This window comes from Mchenga conophoros, linkage group LG12 (assembly GCF_057382185.1).
Source record: "Mchenga conophoros isolate Kocher_MC1m ecotype Shallow Benthic linkage group LG12, M_conophoros_male_GT1.1, whole genome shotgun sequence".
Classification (NCBI taxonomy): domain Eukaryota; kingdom Metazoa; phylum Chordata; class Actinopteri; order Cichliformes; family Cichlidae; genus Mchenga; species Mchenga conophoros.
Window position 1 is genome coordinate 26,800,177 of NC_140537.1, and position 23,078 is coordinate 26,823,254.

Consider the following 23,078-nt stretch of genomic DNA (forward strand, 5'->3'; position numbering starts at 1 on the left):
GGATACACAAGAGAAAAAAAATGAATAAATAAACAAACCACAAGACAAAAAAAGTAAAAAAAAAAAAAAAAAAAAAAAAAAAAAAAAATCTGATTCAATACCTGAAAGGGGTATTTGATGCTTCAAATAGGGTTTTGTGCCTGAGGAGGGCGGGGCCAGGTGTGGCAATTTCATCATGGAGGTGGGTGGAGATATACTTGGAAGGGGGGCCCCCGAAGATCTCCAGCCTTTTCTGCAGCACCTGCTCCCACCGCTGCAGCGTCTTCAGCACAGCATGACACAAAGGAGAGGCCACAGGCAGGTCTGTGGTTAAAAAGAAGACAATAAGACTAGCTGAGACAAGCAGTAAGAAATAGGACAGTGCTTCTTTACATCCTGGATGTACATCCGAGGGGCTGGCGTATATTTTAGTGTTTACCTAACAAATCATATCCTGCCGTAAGGTAGAAAGACTTGAGATTGGCCAACACCAGCTGAACCATGGCCAGCCGCATCAAACACCAACTTAAAAGGAGAAGAAACCAGTTTAGAACCGAAATAGAGTCTTTAAAAAATTACATTTAGGTTTATTCAGATAGAGTGGAGAAAAATTTAGAGGCAGCACAAATAAATAAAAGACAAGCAGCTGTAAAGAGCTTCAGGTTAAATCTTGGCAGCTCAAAAATGAGTCACTGACTGGAGAAATATGCACTCAGTGCTGTGCCAATACCTGTACGAATTGTGGTTTGAATGCTCCCTTTGCGGTGAGTTGGGATCAAACACATCATCATATTCATCGTCGTCGTCTTCATCTTCGCTTCCCTGGCTCGCCTCGGAGTCATAATCAACTCTGTTTTCTGACGGTGGTAGTGAAGGCTTGAATGCAAGAAAACAGAAGACAGACAAACAAAATTGTTTAGATCAACAACAAAACCGTATAAGGAAAGAAGAGACAACTTACAAAATTAAATGTATTATAGAAGATGTTAAATTGAAGTTATATTAAAAAGTCATTCTATCATTATACAGGCTGAAGATGCAACAAAATCCCAACAGAAATGAGAGCAGATATGCAGGCTTATGTTTTAAAACCACTTCTTAACCACTGTTACTAATATTTGGATTACCTTTGCGATGAAGTAATCCCAAATGCTGAGCTCTGGAGGGACGAACTGTTCTTTAAAGATAGAGGGAGCTTCCTGTTCCACAACAGGGACATGGTGCTTTGGACTCAATGGTCCCTCCCTCTCTATCCCAGACTCTTCCTTGGATCCGCTACGTGATGAGAGAAGCCTGAATCGTTTGGACTTCCTGTCTGTGCCACTTGGTGAGGCTGGAGTGTTGAGAGAAAGTTAAGAGTGTGTTAAATCGCCCTTTCAAGCTGCCATTAAAATGCTTCTGATTGTGCCTTTTGCTCATTAAAAAAAATAAAAAAATAATAATAAATAAATAAATAAAGCGCCTAGATTTTTTCCAAATATTTACAGTAACTTTATATCAGGTCTACCAAGCAGTAGCAAGCACTAAGGCAAACCCACACCCACACAAATAAGTTGGTGGATATCACTACGCTAACAGTCCAATTAATTTAACAGGAGTAAAGTGGTTTATAGTTACAAGGTCACCTTCAGAAGAACACACCAGTGTCACAAAGGAAACTACATCCTCCAAATGAATCACCTGGTGGGGGCGTCCTTGTTGGACTGCTGAGTTTTTCGATGACAGGGATTCGAGCGCCTCCTCCAAACACTGTCACCCAAAGCTTGCTGTTGAGTGGGTGTGCCATGATGCGAAACAGCTCGTTGCAGGAGTGAGTGGTCATGCCGTGAACAAACAGACTGAGGAAGACAGCAGTCAGGATCTCACACAGCAGCACAGCTAAGCCTGGCTGGCTTTCCTCACCTGCTGAGCTCAACAGACGAATCAGAGAGGCGATACCTGGTGAGAGGAACGAGTAAAGGACAGCGGGGGGGAAAAAAAAGAGAAAAAAGAAAAAAAGATATTTAGACAGCAGAATCTGAATATAGACTAAAAAACTACATTTGCTAATTGCTGAGTAAAACATTGAGCCCCACAGACAGCATTCTTTTTTGTATTTTAAGAAACATTTCATGGAAAATAGAAGTATACTAAAAAGTAAGTAATACATTTAAAGTTTTAAATGAGTCTGGTGACATCGTATACAGTACATGGACAAATGTATTAGGCCACACCTCTTAATCTTTGTCTTTAGTTTTTAGTCTCACTGGGACAGGTGTAATAAATCAAGCACCTAGCCATGCATTTGTTAAAAAAAAAAAAGAAGGAAAGAAAAGGAAAAAGGGTCTTTCGAAAGAACTCAGGGAATTTGAGTGTGGTACTGTAACAGGATGCCGCTGTTTCAACAAGTCCATGAAATTTCTTGCCGTCCTAAATATTTCACAATCAACAGAAAGTTGTCTGACTGCAAAGTGGAAGCGTTTAGGAACCACAGCAACTCTGCCAGTGCAGAGCGAGGCTGCTGAGTGCTGAGGTGTATTATGTGTGAAAGCTGCCAATGCTCTGCTGGTTCCAAATCTCCTCCTCCATTAACATCAGAACAAAAACTGGGAGCTTCATGGCATGGGTTTTGATGGCTGAACAGCTCCTGCAGATGTAGTGTGTGTGTGTGTTAGTGCATTTACCTTATCTGCAATACAGCTTAAGAAAAAGACGTCAAAAAATGATCCTAGTAGTTTAACCCAAAATCCTTACTCTTTGATCGGTTTAAATATTACAGTGCATAACAATTCAGTGCACTTCAGTAAATCGAGCCATTTTAACAAAAGGAACATTGACTCTATGTCTGCCCGTGACATAAGGAAATAAATACAGCGTATCATAGCATAGCCCACAACTTAAATATTGCCTTGTGTCTTATGTCTTCTCATGATATTCATATAAGGCAATATTTATGTTGTGTGCCATGCATGGTCACATTATTAATAGTGTTCATAATTAAGAGTTCATAGAGAAGTTTAGAAAAAGTTTTTATCTTACTAATTTAGAAACTTGTGCAGTAGGAAACACCACAATCCCATCAAATCCCCTATGTATGGAAGACCCGTGATATTAAGACATTTATGCAATGCTTTGTTCTTGAGTTTTCAGGCTCACAGTCGGTGTTCTTAGTCCATTAGCTAATTAATTTGCACAGATTTGTAGCTTAAAAGCAGTTTCATTATCGAAATTAATTAATTAAAAAAATCTCAGTCTTTCCTCATTTAAAAGCAAATTAATGCAGGAAAGTACTTGAAAATCTAATCAGATCAACTAATCTGTACTTTATACCTGTGGCGAAGGTAGCTAAAGTGAATTATTCAGACAAAAGCATTAAAACATAACCATGTGTGTAACATATGACATGTTGGTGGGACGCAGAAATAAAACAGCATACCGATAACAAGATTTATTGCAGCATGTCACAAACAGGAAGGGTGAGCTGGTAAAGACTTGTTTACTGTTCTTGTTTACTGAAAACAACTAAAATATGCTTCGGTGTGAAAAGTTTGTTTTGATTGATTTACCTGGCCACTGTGCAGGAGAAGTGTTGGGCTGAACAGACTCATCCATGCTTATAGTTTTGAGAGGCTGCTTCTGAGACAGCAAAACACTCTGGTACACAGTCCCAGTGAAATGGTTCACGTGGCTGTGGGAGAAACAGAAACAAGAAATCGATCCCGCAAAGTATGAGGTTGCGAAGCCAAACATTTATATTAAACATGAAAAGCTGTACAGAAAAGTGAGGAAAGGAAGGGGTAGGTGGTGTAAATATATAATGCTAAAATGTTTTACTCTGTTCCCAATTCTAGGATGTTGTTTCTAAGAGACACCACTTTTGAGCTCTGTTCTGTCAGGACATGAAATACTAATGGGCTGCATCTCAGGTTAGCTGCCTATATATGCTGTTTGGTGATAGAGAAGAAACGCTATGTAATAAAGAAAACATCAGTGCCCGAGTTCTCACATCAAGTGGCTTTCGAACATACAAAAATCCTTGGACGGTTAGAGAGGAAATCTTTATAGAGAATATGGAATGCTCAAGTCACCAGGGAGTCTATTAAGTTTCTAACATCCAATAAGTCCCCCTTTAAGCTCCTACAAAAAAAACCCAATTGCCTCCACTTCAAACAGAATTCAAAAGTCAAAGGGAACGTCATTCAGAAGGAGCGGCAAGTCACAACTCTGAAGACATCTTTTCACAACAAACTTTATTCATAAAGCCACACATGCTGCAACTGTGCAGGTATTGTAACCTCACGTATGTTTAGGCTTCATTTTGATACACCTCTTGGCTGATTTCCTAACCAAATTAGACTGAAGATAACAAAATCACTGGTAGGAAGGAAAAGAATTAAAACCCTGTCAACCTTGCAACACTCAACCCCCGCAACCTACATCCTCAAAATACCTTTTGAAAAATTCACACACTTGCTCAGATGCTCAAGAGGAAAAAGCGCTTCATCAAACCTCTGCAGCGGCACAACGGGAGATTTTTTATATTATAATTACCATAACAAAGATAGTGTTACAGTTTTTCTCAAATGCTAAAACACATTTCACAAACGTTACCACCAGGTCCCCCAATGTCCAAACACAACACCCTTCTCTAAAGCTACATAAACACAACCACACCTTCCCACTGCAAAACTCAAACTCCCACACCAAGAGAGCAGCTCGAAGCTGTCAAAACTGTAAACACTATACACAGCATTACACACTACAGCAAAACAATTGAAAACACAATGCTCAATTTGTGAGAAGGTTCTTTGTTTCATAACTGCCAATGCATATTTTAGAAGCTATACAGTAACGGATCGTCGTAGATCTCTGCAGAGGATTAGGCATTTAGATTTGTGAGTTTCATATGAGTAGTATAAATCTATAGAAAATCCTGCATGTACGTACACTACTGTAACACAACTCAATGCAAAAACAGAATCTATTGCACACAACAGTAATCTTGAAAACATGAACAGGGTGTGAAGTTTTTTTATTTACGTTATTCACACCACACACACACACCACAATCACTGTGCGGCATCATGTCGCTGAGCTGTTGCTCGCATCTCGTCCGTAATGATGGTGCGAGGTTGTCTTGCTCTCCCTCCTGGACCTTCTCCTCTCCCATGTTGGCCTTCTCCTCTTCCTCGTTGGTCGCTCCTCTTCCTCCTCTCATTTGAACTCCTCTTCCTCATTGGCCTGCTCCTCTTCTTCCAGGGCCAGCTCTTCTCCCTCCTCTGCATCAGATTCCTCTTCCCCTGACTCTGCCTTCATCCATTGTGTTTGTTTGGAACCTTCAGCATACTGTGCACTCTGAACTTGCTTTTACATGTGGGTACAGCATTAGCAACAAGTGTCTTCAATTTTGAGTCATTGTGTGTAGTGAATGACGCCAGGTGTGTTCCCTGTGTTCAAAGATTGGTGACTGTGGCAAGCATTTTGCATCACATGGGCTTTCATTTGAGGATATGAGCAGAGTTGTTTTGCAACATGTGTTTTAGCAAGGAAAAATGTGTTTAGATTTATGAGTACAGAGGGTTGTGTTTTGTGAATTGTGTCTTCATGTGACATGTGTTTATGGTACTGGAATATGGTGGCTACATTTAGTAAATGTGTTTAGACTACTGGTCATTTGGGTTACAGGATTGGCTTTTGTGTTTTAACATTTGAGAAAAACTGTAAATTAGAAATTGCCTTGGAAATTTAGTTACACTATTTAACTCAGAACAGCATGGGATGTGTGTGTGTGTGTGTGTGTGTGTGTGTGTGTGTGTGTGTGTGTGTGTGTGTGTGTGTGTGTATACACGTTTAAAGTATTTAGTGAGAAAGATGCCAAACCATGTGCTCATTTAATCACATCACTTAGAGTCGTGTTAACTTTGAAATAGTGAGGTCGGACAGCTTGCTCTGAAAGAATAATGAAAGTTTGCTCTCAGTTTAAAAATGAATCTTCATCTTTTCTGATACATGACACACGAGCAAGTCTCTCTGCAGTCACGGCACTGTGACTCAGGTCCCAGTCTGGTGAAGCACTAGTTAATAAAATTTGCTACATTATTTTAAAAAGAAAAAAAGAAAAAAAGGAACTCACATAGCAACAGGGCTGTAAGCCAAATGGGTCATTAAAAAAAATGTTAGAAATAAAAACACACTCATCCATTCTAAGCTTAAATCCTTCTGGGTTGTTGTCAGAGTGATTGGGAGTTATGGTAGATAAGAGTCTTAAATAAACAATGTTCCTCCCATCTGTCAAAACCAAGAATCTAATTAAGTATTTACAATAAGAATGACAAACAGCAGCCCTGCAGCTTTTATAATTCATTCTCAACATGATCAAAACAGACAAGTAACTGTCATACTTCTGTGTGGCAAACGTCCAACACATCTTTATTTCACCCCTCCCAAAAAAAAAAGTGCAAATCTGAAACAAAGAATATGCTTAGATGATCTTGAACAGCAGTTTCTACATTGCTATTACATGTATAGTGTTTGGCTGTATGACTGCATTACGCTCCCATTATAAAGTATGCTTGGTTACCAGCAGTCAGGTCCTGTCCCCATTATTTCTTATTATTCTGCTCCAATAAGCCTAAAAACACTAACACATATACAGGGTGAACCAGAGGACACAAATGTGCATTATTATTGGCAGCATTTTGGCTTTAATTGAACCACCAGGGACATATAATAACAGTAGTTATGACAGATTAATAATTTGTCTTAATATTCAATGTGAATGTGATGGAAAATGAACAGAAATGTGTAATTAGCTTTGCTTGAATACATAAAGAATTCAAGACTTTTGCTCAGAGATGCAGCCCAGTGGATACCCACAATGAGCTCCAACCCTTTTGGGTCAGGTTATGTAAGAGTTTTTCCAAATTGCCCTGGTGGATTTCAGTTTAGTATAAAGCTACTCATGTACTCATGATACCTTGATGGATAGTATCTGTAACATGACAGGTTAGGGATTAAAAGTCTAAAAAGTATAGTAAAGTGGGTGTATTTAGCAAATGCTCAAGAGCAAATAAATATATGAGGAAATAAAGTTCTTGCAACACTTACCTGTATGTGTGTCCATCACACAAACACTGATATATACAGGCAGACAAGGAGGCTGCCAGTGTGTGCATCACATAGATCTGAAATAAGAAGCAATGAAAAAACAACAACAAAATAAAACATTAATTAGCATGAGAGTTCAATAATTAAGCTACACTTAAAGTTTGGTTTTCAATCAACGCATAGTTCCCAGAAATCTGATCAAGAGCAAATAACAGCTAAAAGACAAGTGACTGACACATTCATCTGTTGAATACAAAAACACATTCCTTTTCATTTCCCAAACACAAATGCTTCATGTGCAAACAGCCTCCTATATGCAGCATAGCAAATATATTCTGACTCAAAATATTGCAAAATGAACCAAAATCTCTCTAGAAACAAGTTTAATGATAAGGCAGCAATCAGCACTCATGGACACACACACACACACACACACACACACACACACACACACACACACACACACACACACACACCATCTATTAACATCAATTCTGATTAAAACTGCCTAACATTTGCCTTACTACCCCAGGTTATTCTTATGTTACGTATTGCAAAGTCTCCTGACATTTATAGGTTTATTTACAGCTCAGTCTCATATACTGTATATAAAAGATCAATATACAAGATTTCACAAGACTGCGGTTCTCTGAAAAACTATGTACATTTAGAGGAACTGAGAGGGCAAATAGCAGACAGGTGCAACACTTGATCATTAGCAAGTGTGAGCACCTCTATAAAAGCAGAAGTGTTTGCTGGTCTGGCGCATTCAGGTGTGTGTTAACACAATGCCACATTCTTCCCAGGAGAGGATGTACCAGCAAATTCACCCCAATATCAGACTGTGCAATGCTCAGAGAAATTGTAAAACAAAGAAATCCCAAGAGCTACACCTCAGACCCTACAGGCCTCAGTTAGCATGTTAAATGTTAAAGTTCATGTCAGTGCAATTAGAAAAGGACTGAACAACTATGGCTTGTTTAGAAGGGTTGCCAGCACAAAGCCTTTTCGCTCTAAAAAGAACATGGCAGCATGGCTCAGGTTTGCAAAAATTACATCTAAACAAACCACAAGACTTCTGTAACAATGTCCATTAGACAGATGAGACCAAAAGTGGAGATGTCTAGCATAACGCATGGAAACATGTTTGGTAAACCCCCCCCCCCAAAAAAAAAACAAACAAAAAGCAAGCACCTCATACCAGGTGATACGTATGACAGTGGATAGGAGGTGAGCTTAGCTTATTTTGCAGCTACAGGATCTCAGTCATTTAGTCTACCATGACCTCTTTTAAATACCATATTTTTCTAGAGTGCATCTGTCGGACAGCTTAAGCTTCAATCCATACTGGACCATGTCAGAACAGTGACCCCTAACACAGCAGAAAAAGAAAAGAATCAAGGTGTTGCTTTGGCCCAGTCTAGTCTAGACTGACCAGGCTGCCTGAAATGCTGTGGAGGGACCTTAAGAGAGCTATGTATCAACAAATGACCATAAACCCCAAAGAAACAGAAGCAATGTGAGCGAGAAGAGTGTCGTATAGAGGTTTTCACAGGATTCGGTGCAGCCCTACTAATAAACTTCATGGATGCCAAGAAAACTACACAGTTAAAACTGTTGCAAACCTCTACTGTGCACATATGTTGGTGCAAAAACACAAACTGCTCACTACAGTTTTTAATATTATTTGAATGCAACATCTCTCCATCTTTCAACGGTTTGGCACACACATAATCCAAATAAAAAGCATATGTCCACAACAGTATGCAGTATATAAACCTACAGACATAACACAACAAAATCAACTCTTAATTATCTGGATAAGGAGGAAATTAATTGTCTCACCTCGTTGGTAACAACATCTGGATGTGGAGGAGAATCGAGTGCACTGATGGTTTGCAGGATGTCGTGAGTCAGGTTGGTCAAATAGACAAGTGGATTGGCCACCACTGTCTTTACATTGGTTGTACAAGCCATCAAAAGAGGGATGGAGGTGGGCTGTGAAGTCACCGTCACCACAGATTGGATGAAGTCATCCTGGGTACAAATGTCATAGATGAGTGTCAAATCATTATGGTACATCTGTAGATGTCTATCATAGTAAATACAAACCCCCACACCTATACACAAGGACACAAACTAAGGTTACACAACAGTAAACTTAGCAAACTAAGAAAATGTAGATGGATTCTACTTTCTTATTTCTTTCTTTAGGATGAAGAAAGAAAGACACCTCACTAAAAGAACAAGGAACAGAGGGGAGCTGCTTTGAACCTTTGACAGCACAGCCTTTTCTGTAGCTATAATGACAAGATGAGCCAATTCGTGTAAATGTCATACATGATTTCTACATACATTTTGTGTGAATGACAGTTAATGAGCAAAAAAGAAAGCTTTGGCACTGGAGGGATGTCTGGTTCTTTATGTATCTACCAAATTCCTGAATATGACTCTGTGTGTAAGAATACCACAGACTTATGTTCGTCACTCTTGATGAATCACATTCAGCTGTCACCATCTTAACAGAAGCTCTGCACCCTGACTGAAGTCAAGGCAAAAGCAAAAATGCAAAAATTTCCTTGACACCAAAGTTTAAATTTGACAACCATGGGAGCAGAGCTTGTACAAAATAATCCAATTTTATCTCAAATCATCACTTGTGCTAACCTTTAATAGCACTGTTCCCATGTTGGCTCATTGAATTGTTTACCTCCTAAAATTTTACTCTCTAATGGCGAGCCTGAGGCACGACCCTCCCTTAGGAGCTCCAGGAATCAGTACAGCCTGTCGGCCTATTGCTGGCAGTGTGCAGACAGTTGCCTGGGCACAACAACGAGGTGTGTGCATGCGCGTGGTGGTGTGTGCTAACACAAGCTATTCAGATGGCTTCATGTTCCGTCTATCATGCGTACTCTTTGACTCATCTGCCCAGTATCATCCCCTTCAAAGAGAATATGCTTCAGTTAAATTAAGTGGAAACTCTGGGCGGATTATACTGCCCAGAATACTTCACTGTCTGTAGTGAAAAAGACCTGCTTTAAATATGACGCAGTATTCAAGTATTGTAAGACAACAGAGTGGCCATAAAGAGAGCACAGTCATAATTAATTATTCTTGACTTGTTGCTTAAGACTCAATTAATAAGACTATAAATTACTGCAAGAAGCCCCTTTGAAAAACCAAACCAAAACTACAAACTAAGAAACATGGCAGTGTTAGAAAACTTTAAAGCTATCACTTTTGTCACTTTTAAATCCATGAAGACCAACACTAGTAATCAATGAGCAAAAAACAGTTTCATGTTTAATTCTAAACACGCTGATAAACGCAAAATCAAAGAGAAAAGCATGAGAAAATCTTCCTCTGAATCACCTGAATTATAATTATGTTGTAATCAACTAAACATTTCATATCAAATCCCCCCCAAAAAAACAATATTACTATTGTTCATTCATTCACTGACAAAACAGCTCCAACTGAAAGAAAAGTTGCCATTTTAATTACCTGGTGAGATTCTTGAAGCAGCAGTATGAGCTCCATGCGTACAGAGGCCAGACCTCCTCCGTGTGAGCCGTGCAAGCTGCAGTAACTCAGAAACATCCTCAGTAAGGGCTGGTTACTCTGCAGCCAGTGTCTCCTGCTCCTGTGGCTGTCACCACGGGGGCTCCCAGGCTGGCAAAAACATTCAGACTTCATTAGTTTTATAGACAGTCATTCAGCCTTTCTGTAAATCCACCCACCTGGGTAGGGCACAAACAAAAAGCAGCATGCTTTGAAATGGTATATATTAATGTGGTCTATCAACAATAGAGAAAAAAAAAGTAGTGGGTTTTCTAAAGTAATTTGTAAACACACAGTAGGTGCATTGTGCAAGGGTAAGTATATATAATTGGGTATGCATGTCTGACAAACAGAGATAATATTTCTTCAAAGTACGTCATTAGATATCGTTGCTGTTTTAATTTTAATATAGCAAGCAGCCAGCTATCAACACCCACCTGCTCCTCCTCCACTAACCCAGAAACAGGGACATCACCCTGGACTGACAGTTCTGGCAGGCAACGCTTATAGCTGCAGCAATGCTGGAGAGCCCCCACCTGAGGGGAAAAGAAACAAAAACAAAACAGAATCCGATCTTAAAAATCAATTAATCAACAAGGCGCTCCTCATCCATGAAATATAACATTTATATGCACACAGACAAGATGCTCAATAATCATAAAGGCAAGAAGGAGATGTGTGGGCATTATGTAAAATACAAAAGTTTTATTGCGTGGCTTCAAGTCTGCAGAAAGACTTGTTATATAACACAAATGAATGAATAAACACATTAAAAAAAAAAAAAGAAAAATGAAATTTGACCTCAAAGTTTGCAAAGCTGTTTAAATATGTGTATGTCAGTACCTCTCTTTCTAACCACAGGCAGAGCTGGTAACGTAGCTTTCCTCCATCCAGTTCGTACCCTGTTGACAGTGTCCGGAGCTCATTGGTCATAATCTTCAAGCACGCTGCAAATTTCAGTTGAGTCACCAGGATATCATCAGACGGTTCAATGTAATCATTGCTGTCCTCGCTCTCCTCAACCAGAGATACTGGTTCGTGGAACACACTACCACTGCCACTCTTGCCATTTTTAGTTTCTTCTTCATCCTCATCATTTTCTTCATCATCTTTGTCGCTATCCCATTTCAGCTCTAGGGGCTCATCTGGAACTACCACTGACGGCTGGCTCCAATCGAAACTTAACACTGAATCCGACCGGCTGTTTGATAAGCTGTTGCCATCTGACTCATAGCCATTCAGAGCTGACTGACACCAATCCGGGTCCGATGCTTGTCCGTTCCTACTCCCAACACTGAGCTCAGCAGTGTTGCCTGTATCATCCTGGGGTCTAGAATGCTTGCGGACTTTGGGCATCTTGGAGAGGACTTCGAGTGCAAGCATAGGGCACCCTGCATGCAAATGTGCATATGCAGCTGTGAAAAACAGTCTTCTCTCATCCAGGCTGATGGAGTCAGCGCTGCGAACCTCAGCAGTCAGACCAACTTTTGCCTTGTTTGATGAGCCAAAATGCCGGCGAAGGAGGAGTGGGTGAGTACGCAGGTAAGTGTAAAAGTTGAAAACCTCAGGGTTACAAGCCGACACAGAAGAGGTACCTGCCACAGACAGAAAGTTAGACAAAACGGTTTCATCTATTTCTTTGGCGAGTCCTAGCAACAATACCTGCAAAGACAAGCTGTGATATTAGAGGAAAACAAAATACAACTATACCTGACCTAACTGAATCACTGTCAAAGCTTCAGACAACTTCAGGTATGCACTTATGAGAGAACTAATGACTGACAAAACTACCTTATCTTGTCACTCGAATGCAAATACAAGATGGCACCAGTGTTCACGGCAAGGATTTCTGATCACTTCCCAGTTTTATTTAATACTGTAGCGATGTGAATTTGAACAGTGATGGTCCTGTGTGGCAAACGCGCACTATTAACTCCCAGTCAATCGCTCACGTCACGGATGCTTTCCTTGACTCTCCCCTCTCTGATGCTAACTGTAATGGGGTTTTATCAGCGGATGAGCTTGCTAACCTCTTTTATACTACATGCGCTGACATTCTTAACTCTGTGGCACCTCTGAGGATTAAACGTGCCAAATCCTCACAACCCTGGCTAAATGATACTACTCGCGCCCTTAGGCGTGAATGTCGTCGTGCTGAAAGAAAATGGAGGAAAGACAAACTCCATGTCTCTCTGGACATCCTCCATAATTGTTTATCTAAGTATCAAAAGTCTGTTGAAGCTGCCAAACCTGCCTTTTTGTCTAGCATTATTATGACTAATAGCCACAACCCCTGAGCCTTTTTTAATACTTTTAACTCTGTGATAAACCCTCGCACTACCACTTATAGGGATGCCTCCCCTGCTCTTTGTGATACATTCTTAAAGTATTTCTCTGAAAAAATCTCAGCTCTAAGGGCTTCTCATCCATCTCATTCATCATCAGTTTTAGACCCAGTTCCAGCCTCTGAATGCTTGACTGTCTTTCAACAGTTTGAGCCAGTGTCTTATTCTGCTTTAAAAGATATAATTGATCATCTCAAAATCTCTGGTTCCCCGCATGATATTCTTCCTTCTCGTTTCTTTAAGGAAGCTTTACATGTTATTGGTCCTTGTATCTTATCTCTGCTGAATGCATCATTGTCATCAGGTTGTGTACCGTCTGTCTTTAAGCATGCTGTTGTGCAACCTATTATGAAAAAGAAAAATCTTGACCCTAATGGTCTCACTAACTACAGGCCGATCTCCAAACTCCGTTTTATTTCCAAAATATTGGAAAAGGTAGTTCTAAAACAACTTCAGACCTTTTTAGATGCAAATGGTATTAATGAAAAGTTTCAGTCTGGTTTTAAACCTCGCCACAGCACAGAGACAGCCTTACTTAGAGTTTTTAATGATCTTCTTTTAACCGTTGACTCTGGCTATTCCGTGGTTTTAGTTTTACTAGACTTGACTGCTGCTTTTGACACTGTTAACCACAACATTCTTCTATCAAGATTGGAACATGTTGTTGGTCTCAAAGGTACGGTTTTATCTTGGTTTAAATCCTACCTCTCAGAGAGGTCGTTCTCTGTTGCTATGGGGCAACACTCCTCGGCTTCTGCCCCTATTTATTGTGGTGTGCCTCAAGGGTCCGTGCTCGGTCCTGCTCTTTTCCCTTTGTGCATGTTGCCCTTGGGATTAATTTTTAGAAAATACAACATCTCCTTTCACTGTTATGCTGATGATATCCAGATTTATTCACCTTTGAAATCCGATGTGTCTGCTTCTTTGCAACCTCTGTTCAACTGTTTGCATGAAGTTAAAATATGGGTATCGCATAATTTTCTTACATTGAACGAGAATAAGACCGAAATCATAGTCTTTGGTAGTCGCACTCTGCTAGACCAGTTAGCTGATTCCCAAGGCCCTCTCGCTAGCCATCTCTCGCTCACTGTAAGAAACCTTGGAGTGTTTCTGGATGGCTCTTTTAAACTTGAGAAACAGGTCTCCACTGTGGTAAAAAACAGCTTTTCCCAATTGCGTCAGATATCTAAAGCAAAGCCGTTCCTTCCTTTAAAGGACCTTGAAAAGCTTGCCCACGCATTTATCATATCCAGATTGGACTACTGTAACTCCCTTTACTTGGGCCTCCAACACTCTTCTCTTTACCAGCTTCAGTTAATTCAAAATGCAGCTGTGTGTCTTTTAACAGGTACGAGAATCTATGAACGCATAACTCCAATTTTAGCCAAATTACATTGGCTCCCTTTTAAATATCGCATAGATTTTAAAATTCTTTTGTTCACTTTTAAAATTCTGAATAATTTAGCGCCCAGCTATCTTTCTGAACTACTCGACTTATACAATCCCAGCAGAGCACTTAAGATCGTCCAATCACATGGTCCTAGCACAACCTAGGTCTCGACTGAAGTCGAGAGGTGACCAGGCCTTTGCAACCGTGGCACCTAAACTCTGGAATAACCTCCCTGTTCATATTCGTACTGCCGAGTCTATCCAGTCTTTTAAATCACGTCTTAAAACTTTTTACTTTGGCTTTTGATTCTAACTAGTTGGCTGTTCTAGCTTGTTGTGTTGTTACCTATTGTTTGTTGTCCTGTTTTATTGTTTGTTTTAATTGTCTCGTGCTTTTACTGACTGTGAAGCACTATGGTCAACATTGTTGTTTTAATATGTGCTATATAAATAAATTTTGATTTGATGTAGATGGAAGCTCAAAAACTGACAGTTAAATTAGAGGTGAAGCATCATGTTCACTCATTTTCATTGAGGTATAAAAATGTCAGAGTACCTGGCAGCAGAAATGTCTACAGAGTTAAAGAACCGTTTTGCAGTTTTTATAAGCTGTGTTACCTTTGCTAGAACCATACTAAGCATGCTCTGAGAAGCATCATTTACCAACCACATGTCACAGCATTTTAATGTGGGACTGGTTGGGCCCTTAAGTCAAAGTGAGGTTCACTTTAAGTTCATTTCTTCATCCATTCATAATTCATGCTGGTTATAATTTCTTTTAATAAATTGAGCTCTGTGGTCAGAAGGTTCCTTGTGCAATTTCAGCTCACTTAACGAACCAAAAATAGTTGCAAGGTTGTGAATGAGGACTTAACCTTAGTGTGTATTACAATCTGCAGCACTTTCAGTCTACCTCGTGTTATTATCTGACAACCTATATTGGACAGCCCTTTGATATTCTGACAACAAAGGCTATATCAAACAGAAATTTACAAAGGAATCTTTTGACAGGCAGATTCTGGCTGAATTACATTTTTCCATTCATAAATAAAATGGCCCTTGAAACAACTGTTCTATATTTTAAAGGAGTGGTAAGATAAAAATCAGAAAACTGGATTGGATTCCTATATTATACTTAAATTTATCTGAGAAACTCCATTTAGAAAAGCTAAAGTTCACTGTAGACAGCTATTAAAACAAATGTGGTCAGAAATGATGGTATGTGTATGAACCTAAATTTTCACTATGCCCTATTTTCTTGATTTCTTAATTAGCTTAAAAAAAGAAAAAGATTGTAGTAATGTGAATCAGACAGTGAAACCAAGTGTAACAGATCTATTGTTACAAATATATTTTTTTATGGAATTTTTCTAGTTAAAGAACATAAAGAGCACAGCAGACCTACCAGTGTCATATCGGTTCTCAGCAGACCCAGATCTGGCAATGTTAGCTTTTTGTTCAAGTAGAGTATCCAAGGCTTTGCTGTAGTCCTCCAGGACCCAGTAAGCCATGCTCCGCAGAAATGGGTCTTGGTGTGCCGGAATCTGAAATTCATGAACTAATTACAACGGCTCATCTTGCGTTTTTTCATGTTATGGATTCAAACATTTGGTATTTTGCTCAAATTATACACTTAAAACTGAAAAAACAACTTTTGGTGTCTGCACACCTGTTTGTCTTGTCCTAAAACATGTCTCTGGAGGATCTTTTTGTAGGTGGATGCCGTCTCAAACTCAAACTCATACAACCTTGAGATCACCAACGCTAGCTGGAGGTCCTGCATTTTCTCTATACACACCTAGAGGACGACAAAGAAGCCAGGTATTTTTTAGCAGTGGATTCTGTTACTGGCAAGACTGAGTGAGGTAGAGCAGATAAATAATACATATGACTTGGTATGTGTTGATCATCTGAAACTGTTGTTTACCTGTCAAAATGGAAAGGAAAGGGCCAAAAATGCAAACAACAAAAGCCTGTACTCACAGCAAAAACTGAGTGACTAGTTCAAGTTGTTGTGGTTGCTCCCAACTGGGAAGGTGTGAGGTGCATATCAATGAGACTACCTCCCAGTCAGACAGACTTGAGCAAAGTCAATGATAGCCCTTTGCCTGAGTGGTGCTTATTTCCATAAAATGCTTAAAGGGCTTTCAGTTACTCATGCAGATGAAATAATGTGACCCACTGCTTCAGGGACTCACTAAACAGAAATAACCTTGACAAATTAAAGGTTAAACAATCGACATGACCAGGAGCAGCTTTCTGGACATTTCTGTGGCTCGCACTGATTGACGCCAAGCTTTCAAACCACTATTCACAACAAACACATGTTTTCACATTAACTAACCAGCACTCTCCAAATATAATGTAAGAGGCATTAAGTAGAGTCTAAAAAGGGGGTCACAGATGCTGGTTTATGAATGAGATAACATGCAACTGATAATTCACCCAAAAAGAAGTAGCGACAGCAACACCCAAGAGTCAATTGCCAACATCAAAAATGCTTCAGAGAATTGTGCTAAAAGCTTTTGACAAAGACACCACAGTGGAAATGTATTGAGGTGTTTTAATAATACAAAGAACACCACAGAAATACTGCTGGTGTGCTCTGTTTTTGAGCAATGTGGTTTCTCTGCTTTTGAATAGATCATTAAACATTGCCCTTGACTATGAACTGTTGAGGGAAAAAAAAAAACAACACAAAAAACCCCCAACGCTTACTAAGTTACAGGCAGTTTGCAAATGAAAAGGAGGAGCACTTGACTTAACTCATACTGCAGTAAGGTTTCTAACTGAGGTTTAGCGAGCTGAGATGCGTCGGAGGTGTTGAAGGGAAAAAAGATGGTTCTTGGAAACACTGTTTTATGTCTGTTTTCCACTTGCCTCCACAGCATCCTTAAGGGAGCCGGCTAGAAGGAAGAAGGCTGCAGAATGCTGGAACCGCTGCTTTCCCAGCAGAGAAAAGGCATTTTTCAGTGCTGCTTTTCTCCACCGGTCTTCGCTGAAGTTGTTGTGGAAAAACTCTGTCATTTTAGCATTCTTCTGAGACCTGGGGAGAATGAGATTAGGGATTGAAAGCAGAAATATTAAATTCACTGGTCTTCAGCGTTCTAACATAGCTAGCCTTGGTTAAATCTAGTAACAAATGTGATAACTGTATGTGTATTTCATATGCAAAAATCACGCCAGTTTCATTTACCTGTACAGTCCCCAAACCACTGCCTTCTTTTTCAGTGCAAGGTAAAATATAGCTGCATCCAGAGGATCATTATTTCTCTGAAAAGAAGCCTTGGCAACCTGACAAAATAGAAGGAAAAGTACATTCAGTCTCTCCCACCGCACACCACACAGCATTATCCACAGAACAAGTTGCAAATTTATGGGTCATTTTAGGGAGTAACTCAGTATGCTGCAGTTTAGAGCAGCCTCAGCACAACTGTACTCCCATATACCTGCGAGTATTTCACTTATAAACTGAACACCCATGAGGAAGCAAACAGGCCTAACATACTATTTGAAATCCTTCAGAGCTGTTAAGTGTGCACGCTTAAATTATACGGATGCTTTTTTTTGAAGAAAAAAAAAAGAAAAGGCAATCTAGATAAAAAAAATTAATTGAATCAATTTATTGGTTAATGTTCACTCCGCAAAATACAATCGAAAACCGATGTTACATCGTTCACTGTACGTTGTTCTTTTTTTCATGGGAATAGCCATTAAGATATTACCAAAAAATAGTTTCCCATTTTGTGTTTATGATCTTCAAACTAGTTTCTAATATGTATTACCATGTAGATCCCATAAATTACCAGATCATGAACTATTTGATCATTAAATCTTTAGTAAGATATTTAAAAAAAAGCAAACTCTTAAATACGCAGATTTATAACCAACTATAGTCTGAAAATTTCTACTTCAAATAAGTCAATTTACAAAAGTGGCACTGGCTCAGGGATTAGCATTTGGGATCCGACAGCTAACTTGTTCGCCTCACCTTTTCAATGCATCTGCGTAACTTGTTAGTGCTGCGAAGCCACCAGCCAACACCCATTGAGCGCAGCTCAGGCCAGGTTGGCTCTCCCTTTTGCATTGCAGGTAGCATGTTCAGGAGTTCTTCCTCAGCTTCAGAGTGGAAACCCCAGGCATAGTGACATGTTGACAAGCCTGCAAAGAGAGGAAAAGGAAATTATAAATCTCTATTTTTACAAGGGGCGATGACATTACTGTGACAGAACGCAGTAAAAAACAAAAATGTCAATAACTTTTGTTTCTGCCCATTCAGGAATTACAGTGATAACAGGGCTATAAAACTACAAGCAGCAAAGCAGAAGTTCACAAAAGACTCAAAATCAAGACCTCGCATCATTTTTGAAGGACATTTGACATAAAAGAGTTTGAAACAACACCACTGTACCTTGCCGCAGTAGTTGTGCTCTGTGGGCTGGAGGCAGCGAAGTAGAGAGGAAAGTGTGAAGTCTGACAGCTAGCAAGAACTTCAGACCGCACTCATCCAATGTCTCTCCCCCTGGAGGTAAAAAGAATGATAACAGAGCTTATTTACTAAATTTTTACCCATCTGAAAAGTCTGTATTTATGTTATCATTTCCTTGCAGTACCTTTGCTCTTGCCCTGGCTGTCATTGAGGTCTATGCTTGTAGAAGCAATGGTGTCAGCCAGTGCCATGAGAGACATCTGCTCCATACGAGTTAATCCTGGCAAACTGGAGTGGAGGAGATGGCTGGACAGAACCTGGGCGTGTTCTGGACCGAAGTATGTAGGACTGTACTGGGACAGGTCTATAACCTGGAGACAGAAAAGGTGCCAACCTGTTAAATTCACTGTTTGATATTTCCAATTTACAAAAGACAATACAGAATCGGTCAATAATGTTACAAAGCAGAATACAGCATCACTGGATTCAATTTCACAACATAAGCATGATATTCTATGTGTAAACTGACTATATAAGCTTTTTCAAATGCAGTAACCTTTTTTTCAAAAATCTAGAGATTAGTTAATAATGTAGATTTTTAATGCATTAATAAGGCCCATCATGAAGATTCGACTGGCCTGCTTTTTCAGGCAGGAGTAAATTTAAAATAAACCTTGAGATGCATGTCTTGGCTACCAAGAACAGACGGCCTGTTAGGAGCACTGGGACATTTCCTGCCGTAAAAAGGAGCTTTAGCCAGATGTGACACAGCAGGCAGGAATGAGCTGATGGACCTTTCAGAAAGAGTCTTATTCTCACTGCAGTGTCCCTGGTCCAAGGATGTGTGCACCAAAGATGCATATAAATGGGCCAGCATAAACAGGTTAAAAATGTGTTATTTTTATATCGTACTAAAGCAAATTTCTAGAATTAATATGAATACCGCTTGCCAAAAAACAAGTGCTTTCAGGACTGGGTGATAATATGTCGATTATTGATCTTGCAGCAGTAAATCCTTCTGCATAAAACATCTGAGTCTGCATGTCTAAATGAACCCAGTGTCACAAAGTTTTCACAACAGCACAGAAAATCAGTTTTCTTAGAAAATTAACAGTCATGTCATTTGCATGCACTGAATGGTAGGGAGAGAGTCCCGGTTTGGATTAATGCTTTCTGTAATCTATACAATGGAATACCGAAAGAGCTCACCTTATTTCCTGTTTTCTCTTGATCACTGTCCAGGGGGTCCAGATCCATCACGTTGGGTGTGTGAAAGAGCTCATCATAAGCATCGGTGTGGCTGGAACCATGCCCACTATCTCCACTCACACTGCCCACTTTATCTGTAAGGAAGTGTAGGACAGAGTTAAATAACATGAGACAAGTATTTCACAAGAGGCCTGAAGAAAAGTATCCTCCTGCTGGGAAGATGGCAGATTAAAATATCAGAGAGCTTTAAAAAAAAAAAACAACAACCCAAAACTGTATACATGCATTTGCTTTCATTCTTTTCACCATGTATCCCCAGACAGATAATGAGGGAAAATCTGAAAGAAGTGTAGTTGTTATTCTCAGTTTCTTCACCTTAAGGCGAGGTGGTTAATAATAGTAACTGGTTTTACAATATAAATACCATTTCTTTGTTCTTGTTTGTGTACCTGCTTTAATGCATATCTGCAGAACATTTTTGATTTCTGACAAATATGCAGGCATACTCTCAAAAAGTCATAAACATTCATTTTCAATTCAGCACTATCAAACTGTCACCACTGGTCTAGCTTTATGTTCAGGGCTGTTATTGCCTCCAGAGGAATAAGCCCTATTCACATGGGATTGGTGTTAACAAGGGACTTTATGTATGACCTTTAAAAATACCCCCCAACATCTACGTTTTATGCTGCATATTCACGTGGCATGAAAAGTCTGTGTTTCACTCAGATTTACTGACGTCTCTCGATACCCCTGGGGACCTAATATTAATATTAATTAGTGCTGTCAAACTTAACACGTTATTAAAGCTGTCATCATGATTAATGCGATAAAAAAAATTTAACGCTATTAATGCATCTGGAGTGCAGAATGACTCAAAATCCCTGAAATATTTCTGTCCACGCATTTCGGGCAGTTTGTCCAAGTAGTTACCTTCACACATGCGCAAATGGGCAGTTGATCTGGGAGTAACGGCCAGCTGAACCAATCACATTGTGCAAAAAGGAATTTTCTTTTCACCGAAGCACTTGCAGCTTAAAATATGACATTGATGCGAAGCATATGTTAGTCGGGGATGCTGCTAGGACTTTGGCTAACACGTCATCCAGCTTCCGACAAACCACTCACGGAACATCGGGGACTCAGTAAGTCTACCTCACGGTACCGTTCCGTGAGTCGTTTGGTACCGGGCCGCGAGAGTTGAGGCTCGGGTGTGAAATGTATGGTTTTCAGCGTTATTTTTTTATCGTTATCTCGGTTTTCCTGGGTCTTTTCACGTGTGTTGTGGATAAAACTTCTTTTTTTCCCCGCACCGGTACTAGTTTTATTTTGTTGTATTTATCCGCGACACCTTAAAGGCCCGTCCGTGAAAATATTGTCGGGCATATACCAGTCTGTGGCGCAAAAAAGGGTTGGGGACCGCTGCTTTACATAGCTTTGGTTCCTCGTTTCAAGGACTTTAAGTGCCTCCCCAGGCGTGACAGAGAGAGAGTGTTTACAGAGTTTTTTGTTAACATGAATGTTCAAGATGTTCAATAAACATGTTAAATGCATATATTTTCCCTTTTTTTTCTGAGTCTGTTTGCTCATGCAAAATGAAATGTGATTAACGTAGATTAAAAATGAATGATATTTAATTGTGATTAATCAAAATTAATCTACAGTAACCCTGTGATGAGTCCGATTAAAAATTGTAATTGTTTGAAAGAACTAACATATATATATATTATATATTAGTGTATACTTACCTATTAGTATGTAGGTTTTTAAAAAGAACCTGTGCTAAAACTATTCAAATTCTCTTTGAATTTAAGCACACATTCTTTGTGTTTATTCTCCATTTACTTCATTATATTGCATAAATGTCTGTTACAAGCTTAAATATAAAGTTGAAAAAGCCAGCTAGCCAGGCTATTGATCAAGTAATTGCAATTAATCACGATTAATTAGAGAAAATTGTGAGATTAATTAGTTAATTTTTTTAATCTATTGACAGCACTAATATTAATATTAATAAGCTGCCACATAACTGCCGAGCATATTAAAAAAAAGGCAACAAGTTCTTTACAAAATGCTGCCAAGCAAGTCATGCTTCTGACTTTTGTTATTCTGATGGATTCAAGCTCGCCTTTTACCTTTCATTTATTTTCATTCAACTGCCAACAGAGCATCCATAATGCTGTTTATAGAAAATATCAAAGAAATCAGTGACATCCTGATTATTAGTGGACTTATACTATCACAGAACATCTTTGTTTGATGAAGTATGTTATGTTATTAGCTGTGGAACATTTACTTTGAATCAGGTCACAGTTGACTTCTGCAATCATTACATAGAGGTCCCAAGATAAACGGTAAATGGACTGGTTCTTTTATAGCACTTTGCTATTCCACTTGAGCACTCAACGAGCTTTATACAACAAGTCTCAAATAATAATATTAGACTTGTGTGAATAAGGCTTCAGTCTTAGTCGTGAAATGCTTTCACCTGCAGAGTGCCAGGTCAACAAAGGAAAACAAAAAGGCAAAAACAGCAGCAAAAAGTAGAAAAACAAAAAAGCCAAGGCTTATGCTTTTGTACCCATGGTGCAGAGTGTTCTTGTTCACCAAGTCTTCTTGTTCTTCTGCTTTCAGTTGCTCCCGGTCCCTTGCATCGTCTTCTATCACACAGCCTTCTACATCTCGTCCTTCATTACATCCATAACCTTCTCTTTTCCTGCTGCCTGGCACACTTCATACACTTTTCTCAGACAGGCATGAACATTTTCACACTTTTCTCTCTTGTTTAAACACCCTCAAAGTTCAAACCTTTGTAGAAAACTAAGTCCAGTATTATAGAATGAAACCAAAGATCAAACCCTGTTTTCAGGCTACCGCACATGCCTTTGACAGTACAAAATGTTTTGTTGATATTGTTGTGTTTGTTGGGGAGAAAACGTACAAACAGTACAGCACTTCAGAGTCACACTGCTAGCGATCAAAGATTTATGTAAATGTGACTGTACAGGAGACACTGCACGGAGGAGACTGAATGACAATGGTCTACAGCCAATCAGGACGGAGAACACAACACGCTGTTA

At 39.5% G+C, this 23,078-nt stretch overlaps 1 protein-coding gene across 4 annotated transcripts in view; it reads right to left on the reverse strand.

Moving 5' to 3' along the window:
* dmxl1 (Dmx like 1) overlaps positions 1-23,078 on the reverse strand; it is a 63,455-nt gene that overhangs the window by 17,408 nt on the left and 22,969 nt on the right. For all 4 annotated transcript variants that reach the window (XM_085294879.1, XM_085294878.1, XM_085294880.1 and 1 more), the window contains exons 21-39: positions 19,999-20,132; positions 18,974-19,160; positions 18,772-18,882; positions 18,352-18,521; positions 17,557-17,654; positions 17,241-17,406; positions 16,030-16,158; positions 15,766-15,904; positions 11,470-12,221; positions 11,064-11,162; positions 10,570-10,737; positions 8,911-9,102; positions 7,066-7,142; positions 3,525-3,646; positions 1,660-1,917; positions 1,107-1,312; positions 710-855; positions 419-504; positions 102-303 (exon numbers count right to left, since the gene is read on the reverse strand). In XM_085294879.1, the coding sequence (XP_085151005.1) occupies positions 102-303; positions 419-504; positions 710-855; positions 1,107-1,312; positions 1,660-1,917; positions 3,525-3,646; positions 7,066-7,142; positions 8,911-9,102; positions 10,570-10,737; positions 11,064-11,162; positions 11,470-12,221; positions 15,766-15,904; positions 16,030-16,158; positions 17,241-17,406; positions 17,557-17,654; positions 18,352-18,521; positions 18,772-18,882; positions 18,974-19,160; positions 19,999-20,132 (3,442 nt within the window). The remainder of the gene's footprint in view (positions 1-101; positions 304-418; positions 505-709; positions 856-1,106; positions 1,313-1,659; positions 1,918-3,524; positions 3,647-7,065; positions 7,143-8,910; positions 9,103-10,569; positions 10,738-11,063; positions 11,163-11,469; positions 12,222-15,765; positions 15,905-16,029; positions 16,159-17,240; positions 17,407-17,556; positions 17,655-18,351; positions 18,522-18,771; positions 18,883-18,973; positions 19,161-19,998; positions 20,133-23,078) is intronic.